The sequence below is a fragment of the Prionailurus bengalensis genome, chromosome A3 (assembly GCF_016509475.1).
Source record: "Prionailurus bengalensis isolate Pbe53 chromosome A3, Fcat_Pben_1.1_paternal_pri, whole genome shotgun sequence".
Classification (NCBI taxonomy): domain Eukaryota; kingdom Metazoa; phylum Chordata; class Mammalia; order Carnivora; family Felidae; genus Prionailurus; species Prionailurus bengalensis.
In genome coordinates this window covers 101074455-101100005 of record NC_057354.1, presented here as the reverse complement: position 1 = coordinate 101100005, position 25551 = coordinate 101074455, and the positions used below count along the sequence as shown (strand labels likewise).

At 44.7% G+C, this 25551-nt stretch overlaps 1 protein-coding gene across 5 annotated transcripts in view; it reads left to right on the top strand.

Annotated features, from left to right (window-relative positions):
- The first annotated feature begins 16397 nt into the window (after positions 1–16397).
- Positions 16398–25551, top strand: part of REEP1 (receptor accessory protein 1) — a 112923-nt gene continuing 103769 nt past the window's right edge. For all 5 annotated transcript variants that reach the window (XM_043603911.1, XM_043603907.1, XM_043603909.1 and 2 more), the window contains exon 1: positions 16398–16649. In XM_043603911.1, the coding sequence (XP_043459846.1) occupies positions 16618–16649 (32 nt within the window). In that variant the 5' untranslated portion in view covers positions 16398–16617. The remainder of the gene's footprint in view (positions 16650–25551) is intronic.

Here is a 25551-nt window from a genome sequence, read left to right as displayed (position 1 = left end):
TAGGGGACGGGAAGGAAGAATAAGATACAAACAGAGAGGAAGGCAAACCATGAGAGACTCTCAAATACAGAGAACAAACGGAGGGTTGATGGGGGTGGGGAAAAATGGGTGATGGGCACTGAGGAAGGCACTTGCTGGGATGAGCACTGGGTGTTGTATGTAAGTGATGAATTACGGGAATCTACTCCTGAAGCCAAGACTACACTGTATGTGAGCTAACTAGACAATTAAAAAACAAAAAAAAAAGAACTCAGAAGTAAAATTTAAAAAAAGAATGAAATGACTTATAGATGAAATCTAATTTTTTCATTTTAAAAATGATACAAAAACAGACATATATTAATCTTTTCTTTTTTTAAATTTTAATGTTTATTTATTTTTGAGAGAGAGAGACAGAGACAGAGACAGAGCACAAGCAAGGAAAGGGCAGAGAGAGAATGAGACACAGAATCCAAAGCAGGCTCCAGGCTCTGAGCTGTCAGCATAGAGCCCAACGCGGGGTTCAAACCCACGAACTGTGAGATCATGACCTGAGCCGAAGTCGGATGCTTCACTGACTGAGCCACCCAGGAGCCCCTAAATTAATCTTTTCCATAGCATGGATTATCAAATTTTCTTTCACAAATATTAAAAAAATAAATGATCAATTATTTTAGAAAATAAAGTAAAATAAATGTGTACAGGCCATACAGATCAGGGACAAGTGTAATCCACCTCTTTATAATTCCCCAGCTGTGAGGTACATTGTTAAATATTATCAAGCATTTCAGAGGTACGAAAAATACAGAGAACAACATAACAAATATTAAAATACCTACCTACCAGCTTTAAGACATGAAACTTCAAATTCAAGGTTGCTTTGTATTGTGTCTTGGCTGGGCTGAATTTCATTTCCTGAAACTCCCTTTCCTATATCTTTTTGCTTAAGGTGGGCCACAAGAGACTTTTTCTGAGATCAGAGGACAGAGCTGAAGCAGGGGTTGTATTATTCTTTACACACAGAAGGTCAGAGCAGGTGTTTTATTGCACATTGCTTCTTCTCTGCTCACCTTGTTAGCAGGGGCGGCATCCAGCCTTGTAATGCTCCGTCTTGCCCCCCTCTCTCTTTGGTTTCTTTCTCTGGCTGCTGAGCCAGGTGTGCGCTTCGTTCCACAACAAAGGATGCCACCTTCTCCTGCAGGAACTCTTCACCAAGGCTGGCGGTGGTGAGTGACTGACAAAACTTCCTGTCCATTCTTGTGGGTTTCAGTCCGTGCTTGTGGGTTTCACCTTTTTCTCATTCTTCTCCGCTTTACCTCAATTTTCTCCTCCTGACCTCCTGAACTGTGGACTTCTAGCTGCAGCATCAGAGAAGAAATAGCCTTCAGAAACTATTTAACCTGCCCCCACAATTGTATAAGGTTAAATCCTGTAACAAAGAACATATAGAGATAGATAGGTGTAAGTAGACAGGTGGATAGTTAGGGATGGGTAGATATCTTCTTGAAATTTTGCCTCTCTGATGGATATACCTTATGTACTTCTACCTGATTACATCCCCTGCCATCCTCTGCCCAGAAAGAATCAGGATTTCAAATTTAGTATTTTTCATTTCTTTTTTTAAATGTGTAATATTTAAAAATGTTTAATGTTTATTTTTTTTTAATTTTTTTTCAACGTTTATTTACCTTTGGGACAGAGAGAGACAGAGCATGAACGGGGTAGGGGCAGAGAGAGAGGGAGACACAGAATCGGAAACAGGCTCCAGGCTCTGAGCCATCAGCCCAGAGCCTGACGCGGGGCTCGAACTCACGGACCGCGAGATCGTGACCTGGCCGAGGTCGGACCCTTAACCGACTGCGCCACCCAGGCGCCCCTTAATGTTTATTTTTGAGAGAGAGAGAAAGAGAGAGAGAGAGACACACACAGAGAGAGAGAGAGAGAGAGAGCAAGTAGGGGAGGGGCAGAGAGAGAGGAGACAGATTCTGAAGCAGGCTCCAGGCTCTGAGCTGTCAGCACAGAACCTGATGCAGGGTTCAAACTCACCAACCATGAGATCGTGACCTGAGCCAAGGTTGGATGCTTACCCGACTGAGCCACCCAGGTGCCCCAGTATTTTTCATTTCTATTTTTACTTTATATGTGTGTGTTTATAAATACTACACAGTATTGGTTGTTAGATTCTCATTAACTTTAGTACTGAATAAACAAGAGTTCAAGCCCTCTACTGATTTGATTTTCGATTCTGATTCTCTTCGCCCTGTAAAGTGTCTCCCCATTGTCTATCGGGTCCCCAACAGGGCACTTCATATGAGCTCACAAGTTTCTCAGATCACAAAGGTTTCCATAGAGCACCTGCCATGTCCTTCACTTCCTATTCCAAACACCTGAGGGAGTATCCCCATGGGTGCTGCAAATGGTGCCCTGAGAGACCATGAGCATCCTACCAAAATAAGCTGCCTCCCTGACTCCCTGCCTATTCGTCCACATGCCAAAGCAGATTTGGGTTCTGTCTGAAGAGGCCAAGGACGCCTTTTCCTCCCTCCTAACACCACACATCTTTACTTCTGTTCCAAACAGCCCAGCTTGTGTCTGGGGTCCCACGTAGTCTCTTATTAAATCAGGCCCTTCCTCTTGTCCCACCCACCTCTCAGATCCTGCAAGCAACACCCTTCCCCTCACAAAACCAAAACTGGACTCCACCCTCATCACCACAGCAAGAGGCAACCCTCTCGAAGACATTCATTCACAGTCAAATAACATTCGCTCACACCCATGCCTTAAAATAAAAGATATACAGAGAGACAGGTTACAGGATACAAGAGAATACAGTTTCACATTCCCGACCAGCAATCTCAAAGCCTGGATCCATATGACAGTAATGCCTGCATCTTCCCCAAGAAATTTACATTTTACAATAGGAAATGTAAAAGCCTGTCCCAGTCTTTCATCAAGTCGAAGAAACAGTATGCCCCCAAGGGTACATTCACTCAATACATGTTAACAGAGTTCCAACCAAGTTTCAGGTACTAATTGGTGGGTGTTTGGGATCCATCGCAGAGAAAAACCAACCGGGAGCCCTGCCCTTGTGTGGTTTCCATTCCAGAACAGAGCTCTAGAGACAGACAACTTCTTGCAAATGTTAAGTGGTAGTTTGTTTTTCCATCTACATTTGTGTTTTCCCTTCAGAATTCCAAAGATACTTTTTAGCATAGAGTTTTTTGAGATTCATGCATGTTGTTGCATGTATCAGTATTTCAGTCCTTCTTACTGCTGAGCAGTATTCCATTGCATGGATCTGCCACATTTTGCTTATCCGTTCACCTGTTGATGGCTATTTGAGTTGTTTACTTTTTAGCTGTTACAAATAATACTATTATAAACATTTGTGAACCAGTCTTTTGTGATGATCTATTTTTATTACTCTTAGGTAGTAAGGTTGTTGGGCTATGCAGTAAATATACATTTCTTTTTTTGTAAAGACATACATTTTCATATTTATACATTTTGTATATATATTTCATTCTGTAAGAAACTGCCAACCTATTTTTCAAAGTGGTTATATCATTCTACATTCCCATCAACAATGTAGAAGAGTTCCACTTGTTCCTCATGCTTGTCTTCCTCGGTAGGGTCAGTCTTCTAAAATTTAGCCATCCTCATGGGTGGGAATATCTCATCATGGTTTTATTTATTTTTTATTTAAAAAAAATTTAATGTTTATTTATTTTTGAGAGAGAGACAGAGCGAGCAGGGGAGGGGCAGAGAGGCAGGGAGATACAGAATCTGAAGCAGGCGCTGGGCTCTGAGCTGTCAGCATAGAACCCAACCTAGGGCTCAAACTCATGAACCACCAGACCATAACCTGAGCCAAAGTTGGACACTTAACAAACTGAATCACCCAGGCACCCCTATCTCATTGTGGTTTTATTTTTTAATTTTTAATTCTTTTTTAAAATTTAAATCTAAGTTAGTTAATATATAGTGTAATATTAATTTCAGGAATAGAATTTAGTGATTCATCACTTATATATAATACCCAGTGCTCATCCCAACAAGTGTCCTCCTTAATGCCCCTCACCCTTTGAGCCCTTTCCCCTACCCAACACCCTGCCAGAAACCTTCAGTTTGTTCTCTGTATCTAAGAATCTCCTATGGTTTGCTCCCTCTCTGTTTCTATATTATTTTAGCTTCCCTTCTCTTATGTTCATCTGTTTTGTATCTGAAATTCCACATAAGTAAAATCATATGACGTTTGTCTTTCTCTGACTGACTTATTTTGCTTAGCATAATACACTGTAGTTCCATCCACATTGTTGCAAATGGTAAGATTTTATTCTTTTTTTTTTAATTTTTAAAGTTTATTTTTGAGAGAGAGAGAGAGAGCGAGAGAGCAAGTGGGGGAGGGGCAGAGACAGAGGGAGACACCGAATCCTTAGCAGGCTCCAAGTTATCAGCAAAGAGCCTGATGTGGGGCTCGAACTCATGAACCATGACATCATGACCTGAGCTGAAGTTGGCTGCTTAACCAACTGAGCCAACCCAGGTGCCCCAAGACTTAATTCTTTTTGACTGCCTAGTAATATTCCTGTGTGTGTGTGTGTGTGTGTGTTTGTGTGTGTGTGTGTGTGTGTATATATATATATATATATATATATATATATATATATATATCTCACATCTTCTTTATCCATTCTTCAGTTGATGGACATTTGGGCTCTTTCCATACTTTGGCTATTGTCAATAATGTCACTATAAACATTGGGGTGCATGTGCCCCTTCGAATCAGCACTCCTGTATCCTTTGCATGAATACCCAGTAGTGCAATTGCTAGGTCTGAAGGTAGTTCTATCTTTAATTTTTTTGAGGAACCTCCATACTGTTTTCCAGAGTGGCTGCACCATTTTGCATTCCTGCCAACAGTGCAAAAGGGTTCCTTCTTTCTCCACATCCTCACCAACATCTGTTGTTGCCTGAGTTGTTCATTTTAGCCATTCTGACAGGTGTGAGGTGGTATCTCCTTGTGGTTTTGATTTGTATTTCCTTGATGATGAGTGATGTTGAGCATTTTTTCATGTATCTGTTAGCCACCTGGATGTCTTCTTTGGAGAAGTGTCTATTCATGTCTTATTTGTTTTTTGGGTGTTGAGTTTGATAACTTCCTTATAGATTTTGTATACTAACCCTTTATCTAATATGTCATTTGCAAATATCTTCTGCCATTCTGTCAGTTGCCTTTTAGTTTTGCTGATTATTTTCCTTTGCTGTGCAGAATCTTTTCATCTTGATGAGGTCCCCGTAGTTCATTTTTGCTTTTCTTTCCCTTGCCTCCGGAGACATGTCAAGTAAGAAGTTGCTGTGGCTAAGGTCAAAGAGGTTGTTGCCTGTTTTCTCCTCTAGGATTTTGATGGCTTCCTTTCTTACATTTAGGTCTTTTATTCATTTTGAATTTATTTTTGTGTATGGTGTGGGAAAGTGGTCCAGGTGCATTCATCTGCATGTTGCTGTCCAGCTGAAGAGACTGTCTTTTTTTCCACTGGATATTTTTTTCTGCTTTGTCAAAGATTAGTTGGCCATACATTTGTGTTTCCATTTCTGGTTCTCTATTCTGTTCCATTGATCTGTGTGTCTGTTTTTGTGCATGTACTGTCTTGATGATTACAGCTTTATAATACAGCTTGAAGTCTGGAATTGTGATGCCTCCAGCTTTGGTTTTCTTTCTCAGGATTGTTTTGGCTATTCGGGGTCTTTTCTGGTTCCATAAAAATTTTAGGATTGTTTGTTCTAGTTTTGTGAAGAATGCTGGTGTTATTTTGATAGGGATTGCATCTCATCATGGTTTTTAATTGGCTTTCCCAGGCACTGTTTTAAGTGCTTCATTAACTTACTTATCACAATAACCTTATGAAATATGTGCTATTGTTATTACTATCCCTATTTTACATATGCAGAGACAGAGGCACAGAAAGGTGAAATAGTTTGTCCAAGGTCATGACATACCTAGTAAGTGGAAGAGCCAGGGTTCAATCTAGGCATTCTGGTTCCAGAAGTCAAATTCTTAACCTCTCTGCTGCACTAACCTCCCCAAGAAGTTCTTGGTTTCTACCTCTTTATAAGGAGGGTTGGAAACAGCAGCCAGTCACCTGAAGAAAAGAAGTGTTGCCTAAGATAAAGCTTTACAGGGTAAAAGATAGATGTCTGAAGAGCCACACACCAGGAAACAGAAGAAGTTGCCCCTACCAGCCCACATGTGGAGTTTGGCCAGGATGAGGGTCAAGGGCCCCCAGTCTCCATCTCTGTTTTTTCCCTGCTGAGCCCTGCCACAGGGCAACATGGGAGCTCTGCTTTCAACAGATAGTGCAGTGTTGTCCCCCATCCACCCCCTTCTGCTGTTTGAATCCTGTTGGCGCCTGGGGAAGGGCGCTGTCTGACTCAGTAACTATTAGAGGAATCTGGGGTGTGACAGGGGAAAGACTATCCTACTGCTTTGAATCCTTTTGGAAACAGGTGGGGGTATAAATTATAAGTGAACACTAAGCACTAAGTGTGCTAGTCCTATAAGGGAATAGGGAAGAGCCAAAGAAAATACAAAATTCTACAACGATGTCAAATTTCCAGTGTATCCATTCTGATTCTGTGACACTCAAAGAATAGGACAGAGCAGTGGCTCCTGGACATTTGGATTTCAAACACCAATAAGACTTAAAACAAACAAATGAACAAACAAACAGACAAACAAACTGAAAAGAGTGACGTAAGTTTAGTAGCTTTTTACTTTGCCAAGAAGGACATTAATAAAGCAACAATCACTAATCACTATCACCATTATGTCATAAAAGAAAGGACATATTAATAACCCCAAAGGTAGAAATGAGGATCTTAGCATAAGAGGTGGTCTTGTAAATGGGGTACAGTAGCTTTATGAAAAATTCACTACATTATCCTGATTTTTCTTAGTGAAAACACTATCATTGCCAGGTTTTTGTTCTCAGAATCTACTAGTGAAGTAGAAAGTTCATGGTCTGAAGAAATCAGAGAGATACCTTCAAATCGAACTCTGTTACTCTACCCCTTTACATGGCATTCTGGCTAGCTATCTATTGCTGTGTAACAAAATACCCCAAAACTTAGTGGCAAAAGCAACCACCATTTTATTACACTTATATATTTTGTGGGTCAGGAATTTAGACACGGCACAGGATGGCTTACCTCTGCTCCAGTATATATGGAAGCTCAGCTGGGATGACTCAAATAGATGGGGTGACTCTAATGACTAGGGGCTAGAATCATCTGGGGGTTTCTTCCCTCACATCTCTGGTGACTGGGTTGGGACTGCCAATGGGAGTGCCCACATGTAGCCTCTTCACGTGACTTGGGCTTCCTCATAGCATGGCGGAAACTACATGGACTTTTATGACCTGGCCTTGGAAGTCATATGGTGTCACTTCCTCTGTAAAATATTGGAGAAATCATTCACATCCTCACCCAGATCCAACAGGATGGGACATGGACCCCACCTCTTGGTGGTAGACATGCCAAAGAATTTGTAACCATTTTTTGAAGCCACCTTATGGAGGTTGTTGTGTTTAATTTTCACAACAAAACTAGTTATGTATCATTATCCCCATTTTATAGGTGAAAAAATGAGGATCATAAGGGCCAAGAAACTCACTGCAAACTAGTAAAGTACTGAGACAATATCTGACTCCCGGATCTTTCTTATGCTAATGGCCTCTCAACCTGAGCTGTTAAACCAACAGACCACACCCTCTCACCTAGCGGGTGAAGGAGCTACAGGTGTCTAATACAGCTTGAAGGAAGACCAGGTACCCAACTTCCACCTTGGCTGATCTACTCCCATAAATTGGCTTTCCAGGTTACCAGCTCTGCCTCCCATTCTTGGGCTCTAATGCTTCCCTTCGGACTTCATGTTGGGTTTTGCTTATCTGAGTTTTAACTATTCGTTTGCCTTCAAGGACTTTGCCCTGACTTGTCCCTCTGCCTTCAGCAGGTTGATGCATGGGATTGACCCACTTGGCTGGCACCTGGATCTATGCTGGCCTGGCATATGGCCAGGAGATTTGAATAACTTGAAACATTCAACAGTAATGACACAGGTATGATAAGAGTTAGCAGTGACTGCTGGCCCATTCATCACTGAGGTCCCTGAGGAGGTGGGCTGGCGAGGGGCCCAGGGCCTTATAGTCAAAGTAATACAATTATATCTCAGGACTCTTGTTTGCAAGTGCCAGAAGCCACCCTATGCCCAAGGTAAGATGTGTGGTATGGATACTTGTATAATATGTGAAGGGTAGGGATAAAGCTGGGCTCAGAGCTCTAGAGCCAAGTTTTTTTTTCTTTTATAAGTTTCTTTGTTTTGAGAGAGAGAGACAGAGAGACAGAGAGACAGAGCAAGTGCACTAGTGCAAACAGGGAGAAGGTCAGAGAGAGAGAGAGAGAGAGAGAATCTCAAGCAGACTCCTAGTTGTCAGCTCAGAACCCAACATGGGACAAGATCTCATGAACTGTGAGATCATGACCTGAGCTAAAACCAAGAGCCAGACACTTAACTGAATGAGTCACCCAGGTGCCCCTAAAACCAAGGTTTTGAATGCTGCTGACATTTCTTCCTTGCTCTTGTATCTGTATGTCAGCTTAAATTCCTCATAATTCTGATGGTCTTTTTCCATACGAAGAGAAAAATGAGGAGAACAGCTTCTGATGCATCCTTCACCAGAGTGGGATTATTACATTTCCCTAATTCTAGCTTGAAAAATCTGAAGTAAGTGTTCTGATTGGCCTGGCTTGCGTCAGGTATCTACCTTTGGACCAATCAACTATAACCAGGGAGGAGGTGTCAACAGCCCAGAGTTGACTTCTTGGACTCTACCCTCCCATATCTGAGTATTTCCATATGAGTCAGGTAGCCACCCCAGGTATTGTGTACTTCAATATGACATGACCAAAATCTATGGGTGCCAGGCAGAGACCGCTGGCCTTGCCTTAGAATATCAGACTGAGCATTAGAGAAATGTTGACCATTTCTCAATTTATACTACAGTCATCTTCTTGGTGTCCAGGCTCCTGGATAAACCTCAGAACAGTGTGACTGGGATGTGAATGGAGTTAGTGTCCCTACAGTCTACACCTTACGTGGACTTCTGTTCTATTCAATAATTTCAGCAGGAATCCATTAACAGAATGAGGAGAGAAAGTCCCACATTTAGTTTGATGTGGTACAGATAGCCCCATCTATTGACTGCTTTGAGATATTCCCACTTTCTAACCAATTAGGCAGATACTCCAAATTGTCTGCTCACTTAGTTCCAAAGTGCAGAGAGGAACTTGCTGCCCATAGTCACAAGGGTGACCTGTGAGCAACTGTTTTGTTGTTGTGGCTACCTCATTCTCTGAGCTCAGTATCAAGGAAGGTCGTGTGGAAGATGGTGCTGAACTTGCCACAGTCTTTAAGCTCAAGTAGGTGCAGAGTTGCCCTGTTAGAGCCTGGGGACAAAGGCCAGTGTTGACTCTGGGGGTACCGAGGGTACATTCAAGTAGATGACTGAGCTTTTTACATGCTCAGTATACTGGGAAGATGAGATGTGGGTCAAGCAGGCCAGGTGGATTTCAGAGATGTTTCAGCCAGGGGTACGGCTCAGGATTAAGTTTGTTACATCTTTCCTTTCCCCACCACAGCCCCAGAATTGCCCTTGTGGTCAGTGCCTTGGTGTGGGTCTTTCTAAGTATAGCCAAGAATCCAATGAGTAGGGGCACCTGGGTGGCGCAGTCGGTTAAGCGTCCGACTTCAGCCAGGTCACGATCTCGCGGTCCGTGAGTTCGAGCCCCGCGTCGGGCTCTGGGCTGATGGCTCGGAGCCTGGAGCCTGCTTCCGATTCTGTGTCTCCCTCTCTCTCTCCCCTCCCCCGTTCATGCTCTGTCTCTCTCTGTCCGAAAAATGAAATAAAAACGTTGAAAAAAAAAAATCCAATGAGTAGCTGAGACCATTGTTGGAGACCATTGACCATCTCCCTCGGCACCACTTCCTTTCTATTATATATTTCTTCCATTCCTTTCTCTAATTCTCTTTCTTTCTTTCTTTCTTTCTTTCTTTCTTTCTTCTTTCTTTCCTTCTTGCTTTTGTATGTTCACCCAGACCATTTAATTTTCCTTGTTGTCTCTTCCTCCTTTCCCTCCTAACCTCCCTTCTTCCTTTCTCCTGTCTAAAGATGATAGTAGCCTTAAAGAAGTTACTTTGATGTAGTAGGTGTTCTGAACCTGGAGGCAAGATTTGGTAATAGAGTGGGGTTATTTGAAGGAATGTTCAGAATTGCCATTGGATAAGGAAGTTGACAGGAGCTAAGCCATGTAACACATGATGAGTCAAATAAATGCTCTAGAGTAGACTCTAGGAGATGTTGCAGGCTGGGAGACTGGCAATAACAGAACTTGTTTCAGGAAAGCAGGCAGAGTTTTTAGAACATGAATTATCAAGGCTGCCATAATGTGGCACCTGACTGTTACAGCTGAGGTCACTGGCAGTGTGTGCTGAGGTCTATCTTAGGCTCTATTCTCTCAACATTGCATCAGAGATTTGGATATCGGTATAGATGGTGATTGTTGGGGGTTGAATTGTGTTCCCCAAAAGATGTGTTAAAGTTCTAACCCTCAGTTCCTATGAATGTGACCTAATTTGAAAATAGAGTCTTTGCAGATAAAATTAGTTAAGTTAAAATGAGGTCATATTGGATTAGGGTGGGCCCTAAATTCAATGACTGGTATCCTTATGAGAAGGCCATATGAAGATACACAGACAGACATGAAGGGAAGTTGGTCATATGAAGATAAAAGCAGAAATTGGAGTGATCCAGCTACAAAAAGGAACACCAGGACTGACAGCAACCATCAGGAGCTAGGAAGAGGTAAGAAACATTCTTCCCTGGAGACTTCAGAAGGTGTATGGCCTTGCAAATACCCTGGTTTTGGACTTGCAGCTTCCATAACTATGAGAGAGTGAATTTTTGCTGTTTTAAGCCATCTAGCTTATGGTAATTTGTTGTGGCAGCTCAAACAAACTAATACAGTGACCTCATCAATCTTGTCAATAAGACACTGTTGGTTGCGCACCCGACTGCTGTTCACCATTCTTTCTGACTCTCCCAACCCCGATTTTGTTCAATATCAGACAGCAACGTGCTCAGGGAAGATGGCAGAGCTCTTGAGGAAAAAAAATTAAATGAGTCAAACCAGAAAACATTCATTCCCTTTTTACTAGGGATTAGATGGAGTGACCTTTTGGCCCTGTTCTGGTCTCTGAAATGTAGGGAGAATTCAGGGCTGGTGGGGGGCTGCTTCTGGGAAATATCTCCTCTTTATTATAAATGAGAGAGTCTTCTGCACTTTCCTTCCTGCCTTTGGACATGGTTGTGTGAGGGCATATTGCTTGATACGGCTGCAGCCTTCTAGCCATGAGAGAAAGACCAAGTGTATTGCAGAGGGGCTGACCCAAGGCCCTAATGCCAATGAGCTGTCAACCCCCCAACCTCTGCTGTGCTTCTTGTTACGTGAGAAAAATAAACTCCTGTTGTTTGGTTGGGTGTCCTACTTGTAGCTGAAAACAATCTAACAGATACACTGGGTATAATAGTTAATACCACTGGTAACAGGATTAAATATAATTTGATTCAACTGGAACACTAGCCCTAAATAAAAAAGACAAAATAGAACAGAGATGAATATAAAGTTTCTGCAGTAGAGATAAAGATTAATTTCTGTATTGGCATAAAATATAAATTAATATAGATATTAAAAATTATGTCTGTCAAAAATACAATAGACAAATTTAAAAGGCAACAGGCAGAGTGGGAAAATTCTAGCATATATAACAGACAAGAGGTTGGTATCCTTATACAAAGAACTTTTGCCAACCAGTAATAAAATGGCAAAAGCACTCCAATAGAGAAATGGTAAGGAATAAGAAAAGGCAGTTCTCAAACGAAGAAACATAAATAGCTAACTAACAGATAAAATTCAACCTCATTGACCACGGTAGGGAATGCAAATTAAATGGCATGCAGGGGCATATGCAGGCCTGAAACTTAAAGAATTGGGGAGCTTGGTCCTCAAAACCATACATGCAAAATTAAGTATGTATGTGAATTATAAATAAAGCTACAGTGGACAATTCTTTATAAGGACAGGCGTATTCACTACTCTTGGCTGAATAAAAAGTGGAATTTCTAAGTCATGTATAAGTATATATTTAACTTTAAAAGAAAATGCCAAACCATTTTTGGAGAAATCATTTTACATTCTCACCAGCAGTGTATGGGAGTTCTAGATGCTTCACATCCTTGTCAGGACTGGGTATGGTCAGTCTTTAATTTTAGACATTTTTATATACATGCAGTGGTATCTCATTGTGGCATCAAGTTAAACTTCCCTCATGATGTTGAGCATCTTTTCATGTACTTTTTTTTTCTTTTTCTGTCATTTCTATATTTTCTTCAGCGAAATGTCTGTTTGAATATTATATATTTTAAGATCTTGGCTAATTCCATCATTTCTTTCATTTCTTGGTCCGTTTCTATCAATCATTCTTCTTTCTCCCACTTATGAGTCATGTTCTTTTTCATGCCTGATAATTTTTGTTTGCATGTTGGGCATTATAAAATTTACCTTATTGAGTATTGGATTTTCCTGTTTTTTTTTTTAAGTTTATTTATTTATTTAGTTTTGAGCAAGAGAGAGTGGGTGAGCACGCAAGTTGGGGAAGGGCAGAGAGAGAGAGAGAGAGAGAGAGAGGGAATCCCAAGCAGGCTGTGCACTGTCAGCATAGAGCCCCATGTGGGGCTTGAACTCACAAACCATGAGATTATGACCTGAGCCGAAATCAAGAGTCAGACACTTAACTGACAGGGCCACCCAGGTGCCTCATTTTCCTGTTTTTCTTTAAAAATAATATTGAACTGTTTATTTGCTTTTCTGGAGCACAGTTAAGTTACTTGGGATAAATTTGATCTTTTGGGGTCTTCCTTTTAAGCTGTTTTAAGGAAGGTTCAGCCTAGAACTAATTTTTCTCCAATACTAAGTATCCTCTTGAGAACTCTAGCCAGTGCGTCATATATTGAGAGGTCTCTCCATTTTGTCTGTGTGAAGACACAATATTCCCAGCTCCATGTGAGCTCTAGCAATTGTTGGGCACACTGTTTTCTGGTGTTTCTTCCCCTGGTTTCCTGCAATTTCACCCATGCATGCTCTGAACAGTACTCAGCTGAAGACTTGGGGGGCTCCTTCTGCAGATCTCTCTCTCTCTCTCTCTCTCTCTTTTTGCAGCTCCCTCCTCTCTGAACCTCTGCTCCACAAATTCCAGCTGCTGCAGTCTTCCTGAACTCAGATCTCTGTCTCCTGAACTCTTTGAGATTGCTGAGCTCTGTTTGGGTTCCCCCTTCTGCAGTAATACCTGAAAATTTCCTTGAGACAGCAAGCGCCTTTGGCAATTACAGGACTCATTCCCTTTTCATAGCTATCACAGTCCGGGGCTGCCTGTTGTCCAATGCTTACAAACAGTTGCTTGGTATGTATTTTTCTAGTTTTCTAGCTACTTACAGTATGAGGACCATTCCCATGGCAGTTAATGCTTCATGGATGAGAGCGAAAGTCTCTTTTTCCTATTTACAACTTTAATAATCCTGGGGGAGAACTTTGATCCAGCTTACGTCCAGTGATCACCCTTGAACCAAAGTGGTAAGGACATGTGAGAAAATGACACTTTTTAAGACTGGAGTGTGGGAAGAATCATTCTTCAATACAAAATGGGGAGGTCTTCTCAGACGAAAGGGGAAGGATGTAGGGCAAAAACAGAATAATCATGTCTTATAATAGCAGTTCATGTGAGAAAGAACTTAAAGCCAACCAACTGATAAGGTTGTAAGGGTTCCATTGTCAAGAAGACTGTGTCCATCCCCTGGCCTCATGTTTTCCAGGGTCAGGGACAAACTGGAAGGGGCCCAGGGTGGAGAGATGTAATATGTGTAACAGTTGCACTGAGATAGAATGGAGTAAAGATGCAACTTTCTTCTCTCTCTAATCTTTCCCCTCCTCTGCCTGTTGACATTTTCTGTGTGGAACATGTTTTTTCCCAACCCTCCACTGAAATCTGGGGTTCATCCAGTTAGATTTCTGGTCTTCTTCAGACGCCAGAGAAACCTCCAGATATTTTAATGCCATGGACCGTCTCATTTCATTAATTAAACTGTCCAGTTCTACATAATAGTAAAATTCCATTTAAAGGAGATTTCCTTTTATTGCAACAGGGGACATGATCCGAGAGAGAAACAGCATGTGTTGAGATTCTTCTGTTTTTTCACCAAAAAGATATATTTGAACCATAATATTCTACTCCCCAAGATTGCTAACAGCATATTCTGACCTCTCCAGGGAGTGGGGGTAAGGGGCAGAAGGGCATGGAGGGAGGGAAGGGGAAGTCTCAGGAGGGCCTATTTATTTGGTACTGTCCTGATCTACCTAGTAGGTATTCCAAGGTTTTTCTTGTGGGGTGTTGTTTTAACTATGTTACCCTGGGTGAGGAGGGTGTGGTGAAGCTAGACACAGATCAGGAGAGAGAAAGTTTTACAGTTTTGTTACACTAACAGTTCCCTGGACAGAGCACAGCATGCCATGCGTGGTCACTCAGGGTAAACAACGATGTAGGGTACAATGCAGAGAGAGACAGGGGCACTGTGGTTTCTGCAGGAAGGAAAGGGCAAGGCAGAACAAGCAGAGTTAGGACTGGCTCGTTTGTATAATTTCAGGGAGCTCTAGGGCAAAGGAGCTGTCTCTGGTTGTATGGTACCTGACCCTGCAGTGATTAGGGCAGGTACAGCAGCCTGAAGTGTAAGAACTTGACAAGGGAGTTGGTTGGGGGTGTGGACTTAATTGGCTGCCCAAGAAAGAGAAATGACTGGCTTCTAGCTAGGGCCTCAAAACTGGGTCAAGACAGCATTAAACAACAACAACAACAAAACTAAACTAAATTACAGGTATTTTATGGGTCTTTTGAAGACCCTTGTTATAATGTCTCACCTCATCTTGCCCGTATTGTGGGCAAGGTCTTTCTTCTGCCCTATCTCTATCTCTATCTCTGTCTCTCTCTATCTCTTTCTTTTTCTCCCTCCACCCCCCTTTCTCTCTCTCTCTCTCTCTCTCTCTCTCTCTCTCTCTCTCTCTCTCACACACACACACACACACACACTGCTGGAATATTTCCAGTCTCTTTCTGTCAAGGTCAGAGGTCTCCTTGCCTCTGCTAGGAAGCTGTGTTGGGCAGGGTTCCTTTAAAGAAAGCTTCAAGCTAGCTCTCTCTGGTGCCTCTCACATCTGACACTGAATTATACATGACATGAGCATCAGTAAAGGAGAAGAGTGCTCTAGAAGAGCACCATGGGTGGGGGTGGGGGGGGGGGGAGGAAGGCAGCAGCAGAGCAGAGGAACAGTGGACAAAGGTTTTCCAAGCATAAGGGAATAATGTACTAGAACTAATATAATAAGGGCCAGGACTAGGGTGAAGAAAGTGAGGCATTTGCCTCAGGGGCAAAATTTAAGGGGGTGCCATAAAATGCAGTTATAAAGATAAATAATATTTAATGCAAATTAAAAAATACATAAGGACCTGTATATAGTGTATACATTTTCCGTTTTGCGTAAAGCTCAAAAATGGCTCAGCAGGGCACTGGTCCTACTCCGTAGCTGCTTCCAGCTTCTTCCAGGTCAGATTGTACCCCTGAGCCAATTCCACACTGAAATGCTGGAGCAGTCCCCTAGGAAAGGCCTTCCTCAGGAAATAACCTTTTATCTGAGCCTGGAGGAAGGTGAGGCTTGGAGTGTATGAACAGGAGACAGGGAACAAAACACATGTAAATCCAAAATGCCTGAGTTGGAAAGAGCTAGAGGGCTATTTGGGGAATGGTGGTGGCAATGAGTTTGCAGGCAGGGACCAGATGATGTAGAAACTTGAGTATTTTAACTAGGAGAGATACATGCCCAGATTTGTTTCTTATGCAGATAATGCCTTGTTGGGGACAGACTGGAGGGGTCAGGTCCGGATACAGTAAGTCCCTTAGGAGGCTACCGGAGTGTCCGAGTGAGGGATGACCAGATCCCCAATCAGAACAGGTGTAGAGATACTCCCAAAGTCCCGCTCCAGGCCTCGGTTTCCCCACCATCACACTGAGGGTGGGGCGGCACGCGGGTCTCTCTCGGCCCTGCCAACTGAGCCACCTCGGGGTTCCATTTGAGCGGCCGGTGCACCAGGGCGCGCGGAGGAACCGCCCCAATTCAGCCGCGGGCCGCGGCGATAGGAACGGGGCGGGTCCCGCGGGTGCCCGACCGGCTCACCGCCCAATCGCCGCGGGCCCGCCGAGCCCCGGGGGGCTGGGGCCGCCGCCGCCGCCGCCGCCGCCGGAACGTGCCGCGGCTGCGCTGACGCGCGAGCGCCGGGCAGGGCGGCGGGAGCGCTCAGTCTGGTGGCGGCGGCTGCCGTGCGCGGACAGACGTGCCCGGAGCGTCGCAGCCGTCCGCGCCGCCCGCAGCCGAGCCGCGCCGCGCCGCGCTGCCCCGGCCGCGCCCGCCCGCCTGCCCGCCATGGTGTCATGGATCATCTCCAGGCTCGTGGTGTAAGTGGCCTTCCCCGCGCCCCTTCCTTTCCCTCCTTCTCCGCCCCCGACCCCCGGGCTGCGCGCGCCCCTGCAGCACCCGGCCCGGTTCGCTCCGGCTATTAATACCCGGCGGCCGCTATATTTAGCAGGTACAGTAGCTGCCGAGGACGCCTGCAAGCGGGCGACACAGGACGCGGCTGCTGCCCAGCGGGGCCAGGCCCGGGCGCGGGGGACCGGCGGGCGGGGCGGCGAGGGCCGGGGCGCACAGGGGCTGCGCTGGGGGCTGCGTCCCGCCGCGCGCCCCGACCGCTTTGTTTCTCGGGTGGGTGGGATTTGCAGAGGCCCCGAATGGGCGCGCCGCGGGGACACGCGTCTGTCTCCTTTGGGAGAAATGCTGGCGGGGTCTCCCTTCGCCGCGCCCCGCCGCCACGCTTTTGTCAGGTGAAAATGACAGAGCCCAGATGAGCCTGGGGCGCTGCCTGGAGGGGTCAGCGTGCGGAAGGGTGGAGAGATGAAGGCGGGGCTCCTAATGGGATTGTAAGAATACTCCTTTTTAGGTTTCTCAAATTGACAGCGGCCAAGGCAAGTGGGACAGAGCAGGACGTGTATGAATCTTGGGGTAGACGCCTCGCGTCCCCTATGTCTGATTCCTTTGGCGGGGTTTTGTGGGAGAGAGAGAGGCAGGCATCTCCAGGAATTCACGGGAAATTTCTAAGTGACAGACAGCTACTTGGGTGGTGGCGGTGACACCTCCCAGGCCTTGTAGGAGAGCGCAGAGTCATCTGGGGTGAGGCCTGTGTGAAGTCATTGGGAGGGTGGGCGTGGGGGGCGTTTTTCTCCCTCCAGCCCCAGAGCTGAGTAGACATTTGAAGAGCTCCTTCCCTCGTGGATTCGTTTCCCTTTGGAGATGTACATGGCTGTTCCTATTCCTTTCCTTCCCTAACTATTTTTGCCTGAGTCAGGACAGATTTGCCACCTGCTCAGGGGACCAGGGGGCTGAAATTGGCCTGCACAGTGAGGGCCGGAGGTGCACCTCAGGCTTTTTCTTTGTCTGGGAAAGAGAGGCTCCAGACTCTGGTTGATTGTGTGCTATCACTCCCAGCGTTGTGAAACCTCTCCCATCTCCTACCCTTCTTCACTGATTTTCAAAGAAGCAGCCAGGGGCAGCTTTCTGAAGTCATTCTCAGCATTGTATCCCCGCCACCATCCTGGGCTTTCTTCCCAAAGCCAGAGTGTATGTGCCTCTTGGCCCCCAAGTCATTCATTCCATGCAGGCCTCCCCACAGCTGTTGCGGACTGGACTGCCGAGGGTTTGTGCTGTACCTCGAGGTGGCATGTTAAATATTTAGAAGATTTCTGAAGGCAGAGTTGGCATGAATAATACAGGGAAGCGGCTGGAACGCCTTGTCCCACCTCATGCCTGACCAAGGCCTATCTTGCCTTCAGGGTGGTATTTTCTCTCCTGAACTAGTGTGTGATCTTCATATTTGGCAGTGGCTTCTGGAGGGACGTCAGGGTGTGGCCGGAGACTTTTCTTGGCCTGACTGGAGGGCTCATCTTCTATAGGTCCTACTGGGCTGGCCCACTGGAGAGTAAGGGCTTCTAGTTGGGGTCTGTGTGACTGTCTTTAATTTCATTAGCATTCCCCTTCTTCTGCTACCCAAGGGAGCTGAGGCGGGTGGAGAAGAGAGGCATATATTTGGGAGGGGGCTCAGGGTTGCTGTTACATTCTAAAACCACACTCCCCAGAAGCTTCAGAGAACTTCAGTGACCATGAGCACTGCCCCTCAGGTCAGCCCAGGACCCTCTGCCCCAAGGAAGAATTTGTGGGATTTGGGGATGTTATTCCCACTGTCAACTCTAGAAGGTCAGAGATATCACCTATCCTCCCAGTCACCATCTTTATAGAAACCCAATGTGGAAGTGTCCGTTGTGAATTATTAAAACCAATTTAATAAGCAGTACCTATTCCACATAAATAATACCTGTTCGTCATAGGGAAATTAGAAAGTATAGATAGATTGAAAATCACATTATTACCACATAGAGATAGCTAATGGTAATTTTGAGAGGTATATTCTTCTAGATGTTTTCCCCTATGCATACAGACTTCATCTCCTCCTGTGTTTTTCTTTTCTTTCCTTCCTTCCTCCCTCCCTCCCTCCCTCCCCCCTCCCTCCTTCCCTTCCTTTCTTCCTTCCTTCCTTCCTCCCTCCCCCCTCCCTCTTTCCCTTCCTTCCTTCCTCTCTCCCTCCTTCCCTCCTTTCCTTCCTTCCTTCCTTCCTTCCTTCCTTCCTTCCTTCCTTCCTTCCTTCCTTCTTAATTTGAGAGAGAAAGAGAACATGGGGGGAAGAGGCAGAGAGAGGGAGAGAGAATCCCAAGCCCTGACATGGGGCTCGATCTCACAAACTGCAAAATCATGACCTGAGTTGAAATCAGGAATCAGGCACTTAAATGACTGAGCAACCCAGGTACCCCTACTCCTGTGTTTTTCAAACTGGCTTCCCTGAGGGCCACCCAGCCTGAGTGGGTGGGCCCTGGGCTCCCAGCCCTGATCAATGGGAACAACTTCCTTTTTGTTTGGTTTGTATATTTGGGTTCTAAATAAAAATAATTTGGAAAATATATGGGTTTTAGTGTTAATAAAAAGCCACACATCAGTTCTCCCCTATCATTTCTAAAACTGCAGAGGGAATGTGCCTTGCCCAAGGACACCAGGTAAGCTGGTAAAGAAAACAGGCTCCAGAATTTTGGTCCAATGCCCTTTCCACCTCTGCCTGTCCTTGACATTTGCCCAAAATTGATCTCTTTCAAGCTCCCAAGACCTCTTCAATGGCATCCTGTGATTTTATCCATCAGTCCCATTTCCTGTAAGAAACTTTTTCAAGGCATTGTAAACTTCTGTGACATCAGAGAACATTTTTTTTTTTAATTTTTTTTTCAACGTTTATTTTATTTTTTGGGACAGAGAGAGACAGAGCATGAACGGGGGAGGGGCAGAGAGAGAGGGAGACACAGAATCGGAAACGGGCTCCAGGCTCTGAGCCATCAGCCCATAGCCTGACGCGGGGCTTGAACTCATGGACCGCGAGATCGTGACCTGGCTGAAGTCGGACGCTTAACCGACTGCGCCACCCAGGCGCCCCAACATCAGAGAACATTTAAGGAAGACCTATGACTGTGTTCTGAGGATGGAGAGGGAGTATCTTCCTTCCAACCAGAGGCCTCAGGACAAGAGGGTGGCATCCAGGCACAGCCAGACCGTGCCTTTAGATATCTGTCTTGCCTTTGGCTATGAGGGGTTTTAGGACTGTAACCATGGTTTATTTCCTTCTCTGACCCCTTGCCCCCTCCCAAGCCTCTTTTTTTGAAGTACCTGGCCCTTGCATGCACTCAGTAAAGGCTGGTTATGTTGAAGGAGATCAGAGTCCCTGGGGTAAGCAGGAGAGCCAGCAAATGTTATCCCCTGGAGATGGAGGTTAGTGGGTATCGGGACTTGCTTGTACCCACTGGGCAAAGCTCTTGAAGTGAGGACCAGTTTGAGAAGCTGCTGTTTTGCGAGTTCTCTTCCTCCTAACTCCATTGGCTGGGCCTAGGAAAAATTAAAGAATATTCAATGTAGTAGCAAGGTTGGCCCTGTTAAAACCTGGTTGATATCTGGATGGAACACAGGGGCTCATTTATGACTGGTCTGCTTGCCTCCTTTAAAATACTTTGTTTTCATTACAGAGAACTGAAGTCTTGGGCACCAATGAATTTCAAACTGGGGAGAGTATGTTTATGTGCACTGGGGGATTCACACAGAGGTTGCTTTCTGCCTTCTTGGGAGAATGCACTATCTTGAAGCATTTATTCCAAGGAGAGGGTGTTGCCTCATTGTCTTTGGATAGAATTTTGGCCAAGGCCCAAAATGTTGGCTAAATGAATCCAAAGGTTGCCCTTTGGTTATGAGACCAAAAGTCCAATTCACTGTGTGGGGAAAAGAGAGTTCTAATTTTAAAAATTCTCGAGGTAACTGAAAGCTATGCAGAAGAAACCTTTATTTCCACATTGCACATCTTAAAAAAAAAAAACAACAAAAAACAAAAACTAGTTTTTAGAAGGTACCATCTGATGTTTAAGACAAGAGTCTTAGTTTAATGGCTGCAGATCTGGCTCTGTCCCAGGACTGTGATTTAGAGCATGAAGTCTAGTTGTCCTGGTCAGGGATATACAAGTAGAGAAGACTGGAAGGAATGTGAGTTGCCCTCAAGATATTCCCCAACTGTTGCAAAACAAATGGAAATCAAGAAAAAAGGCCATAAGTCCTTAAACATGGGCTTGCCTTTCTCTGGGGCTTCCTTTAAAAAGTGGAATGCAGAAAAATGATCCTATTAATTATGGGTTCAGGTTGGTTGAGGATTTATTTTCTGGCACCCTGGTATGGTATAGGGTAGGATCTGGGGAAATATTTCAGTTGGATTGTGAGAGGGAAAATGTTGAGCTGGAAATTGAAGGATTTGGGTTCTAGTCCCAGCACTGGACCGACTCACTGTTACAGTCCTAAGGCCAACTTGCACCTACGCTGGGGCCCTGCTTCTGGTCTGTGAGACACGGGTGTTGGCCAGCCATCACCTTGGAGGTCCTAATTGTTCTAGGCCTCCTCCCATTCCCCTCCTCCCCCAGCTAGTCAACATGCACCATATTTATTTATAAACAAGAGGAACATCCTCAAGGAAGTGAAAAATACCAGCTTAGATATCATTGCTTTTCTGCTGCCTCGTTCTTTGTTTATTAATCCTCTCTGCCTGCTGGGAAGTAGCTTTTGTGCACTTTCCCCGCACTGTGTCTTATTTGAAGGGTAGCTGACAAGTGAGAGTCTTACCTAGTTATTACTGGGTCAGTTTCCCTTCCCTTCTGAAGTGAGCTATCTTCTTTGGAGTGTGTATTCTTTGAGGGAGCAAGAGCTCTGGGAAGAATGACAGAAGAGAGAGTCAGGCCCTCAGTGGCCACCTAGTGAAACTGCCATTTTTGTAGTGTGTGTGTGTGTGTGTGTGTGTGTGTGTGTGTGTGTGTTTTCCAAGGAGGTTCAAGAGGCTGGGGAGGGGGGGCGGATGGGAAGACAATAGTCACAGCATATGGCACCTTTGGATTTTTATTGTCAGGGATGAGCCGCACACATGCCCAGTTGGTGTCTCTGAGAATTTTTCCAAGAACCAACAAGAACTTAAGGGGTTTGCATTTCGGCTATGAGGACATTTTCCTCTCACTCCTGGGACTTGGGTGGATTGGCCCTGATGGATTGGAAGATGGATAGTTCTATTATATTTGTTTTGAACTTTCAAATCCATCCATCTCCACAAAGAAGCACATTGTTTTCCTTTTAGGTTTTTTGTTTGTTTGTTTGTTTGTTTTTAGTTGCACCCAGAAGCTTTTCTGGGATTACAGGGGTTTTTTGTTTGTTTGTTTTTTTAAAGGAAATATAAAGGACCAAGTATTTGGGACACAATCTGAAGGAATCTTGACAGGTAACCTGGTTTAGGCTTTCAAATATGACATGTGTACCTAGACCAGGGATTGCAAATGAGTGTCATCTCATGACTGATAGGAGGTTGCCTGGAACACTATCTTGAGAAGTATGAATCTGGTTTGGGCTCCATGGGGAAGGAGTCCTGTGAATGTTTCATTCAGGGAAGATGATAATGGGGGCACACCTATTGGTACAGCATTTGCTCTCCCAGATTTAGCCCACTCCTGATCAAATGGGAGAATCCCAGTGTGAGAATTGTATACACTTCCCTACCTAAGTTAACATCCCCCCCTTCCCCGCAGCATCCCACCTCTAGTAGGCCTTGTCAGCCACCAGGCAGCTCTAGGGCAATGGCACCTCCTTCTTGCCAGTATAGGGGCTGTCCAGCCTAGTGGCTCTCTGGTCTGCCTTATTCCTCTTAGGACGATCACTCATATACTACATTCCCCTCTTTTTTTTCTCTTTTCCTTTCACCATCACAGCTCAGTTAAATTCTACCTTGGTCTTCTCTTGTGTACTTATGCATTCACATCCTTTCTGCCTCCTTTTAGGGTCTATGTATGAAACTCTGGGCTTCAGAATGAATTTCCTCTTCCCATCTGGCAACATATTTCCTGGCCATCCTATTTCTGACTCTCAATCTCAGCTCAGGTCCAATGGGAACTTGTCTAAGATTCTCATTATTGGCTACAGAACCAGGATTCAACCCCCAATGAGCCATTTGTGCTGGACTGTGACCCATCCTTCCTGGTTCTGAGAGATCACAGCTATGACTTTTCATGAGTTCTGAATGGCATCCTTGGACTTCCCTAACCCAGTGCCCAACCACGAACCTTTCACAGATGGGCTGCCTAATTGTGATCTGTGTAGAATTTAGTTTTGCCCAACTTGGGGTTTAGACTGCCAAGACAATGGCTGTCAGACATAATATGCTGAGCGGATCACACTACTCAAAAGAGAGTGGGATACAGCCCACCTTGAGAAAGGCATGATAAAACACAGCCAGCTGATGCTGACGGCTTACAGTGGATTTTCAGGAACATGCAGAGACCTTTTCTCATGAGCACAAGAGGCTGAGAACCGCTTGTCCCTATGTGTCCCTACTGAGGAAGTTGCAGGATCCAGTAGGATCTGTAACCTCTTCAGGCCAGGCTCTGTGTGCTCATATACCACAGTTTTATGAGGGAGACCTCTTCGCTCTGTCTTCAGAACATTTCCCCATCCAACTGACTTCTGTCTCTGCTGCCACCATCATGTTCCATGTTCCAGTCCCCACTTATTTCTCTCCTGGATCATTCAAAAGCCTCCTAATTGTTTTCTTGCTTCTACTCTTATGCCTCCAATGATTTGTTTAAAATATAAGATAGATCATAGCTTTCCCCTGCTGTTTAAAAATTGTCCAAAGAGGGGCGCCTGGGTGGCGCAGTCGGTTAAGCGTCCGACTTCAGCCAGGTCACGATCTCGCGGTCCATGAGTTCGAGCCCCGCGTCAGGCTCTGGGCTGATGGCTCAGAGCCTGGAGCCTGTTTCCGATTCTATGTCTCCCTGTCTCTCTGCCCCTCCCCCGTTCATGCTCTGTCTCTCTCTGTCCCAAAAATAAATAAACGTTGAAAAAAAAATTTTTTAAAAAATAAAAAATAAAAAAAATAAAAATTGTCCAAAGAACTCCCGTGATATTAAGAGTATAATTCAGGGGTGCCTGGGTGGCACCCTCAGTTGGTTGAGCATCAGACTATTGATTTTGGCTCAAGTCACAGTCCCAGGGTCATGGGATCATGTCCTGCATCAGGCAGGCTCTGTGCTGAGCATGGTGTCTGCTTAAGATTCCCTTTCTCTCTCTCTCCCTCCCTCCCTCCGTCCCTCCCCCTCTGCCCCTCTACCCTGCTTGTGCTTTCTCTTTCTCTAAAAAATAAAAATAAATAAATAAATAAGAATAAAATTCAGATTCCTTACCATTCTTAATGAGATGCAGCAAGGCCTGGCCCCTGCTCACTGCCCTGACTTCACCTTGTACTGCTCTCTCCACCCTCAGCTCCAGCTTCCTGACTGTCCCTGGAAGGCAGCAAGCTTGTGTCACTCAAGGGCCTTTATACTTGCACTTTGGCCTCTGTCCAGGATGCACTCCCCTAAGTGGTCCATGGTCCTCACTCTCTTTCCATTTAGATCTCTGCTCATATGTCACCTATCCAGGAGAGGCCTTTTCTGACCATCTTCTCCAAAAGACACCCCACATATTGCTCTATCCCCTGAAATTATGCTTTTAATTCATTTATTTACTGGCTTATGGTCTGTCTCTTCACATAGAGTTTGATCTCCATGACTTTTGAGACTTTGATCTTGTTCATAGCTGTTCTCCCAGTACCTAAAGTAGTACTACGCTCATACTAGGTGTTTAAAAAATATTTGTTGAATGAATGATGACTTAGTATTCCCTTTGAGTTTAGAGGATCCTTTTTAAACCTGCGTTTATAGAACCTTGATTTGTGACCATGGCAAGTGACTTGACTCAAGCCTCAAGTTTCTCATCTATAAAATAAAAGATGTGATTTCTCTCTTTCTGGAGATATGAAAAACTAAATAGTCTGGAAGTCTTCCCATAATAAAGCTGAATTTTAAAATTTCTACAAAATTTGGGTAAAGTATAACTGATCCCCTCAAAAGCATAGCTGAGCTTTTAAGTAAGGATCCCTTCCAGGAGACAGAAGAGAGAGGGAATCATTTTGCAAGGGTGTAAAATAGTACTGTTGCAGGGACCTAATGGATTACCCTGAAATTTAGTTTAAATCAACAGTTATTTTGTTATCATCTCTCCTGGCTCTGTGGTTCAGGAATTTGGACAAGGCACAGGACACAAAACTCATCTCCACTCCATGACGTCTGGATCTTTAGCTGGGACGGTACAATTGTCAGTGGCAGACTAGACATTTGTTCCAAGGCCTCTGCATGTGGTCTTCCTATGTGATTTCTCCAGCATGGAGACCTGAAGACAGTCATATTTCTTATGTGGTGGCTCAGGGCTCCAAGATTTAATGTCCAAGAAGCATCAGTAGAAACTGTAGGACTTCTTATGACCTTATAACAGAGGTCCTAGGATGACACTTCTACTACATTCTATTGGCCAAGCAAATACTAAGGCCATAATAGATTTGAAGGGGGCAGATTAGACTCCATCTCTCAGTGGAGGGGTATCAAATAATTTACAGCCATTTTTAACATATCAACTCAGAGAATTGGCCAGCTTGGTTTTAATGTCTATGTAGAGAAAACAGGGGCCTTGGGTCTGTGGAGGCTGAACATTTCATATAGCTGACACTTGAAGCATTAGGTGTAGTCCTGAATAGAAGGACAGACCCATGAGCACAGGGAGATGACAGTGAAGCTTGTCTGTCTTGCTCTGTGTTCTTGGTGGGGG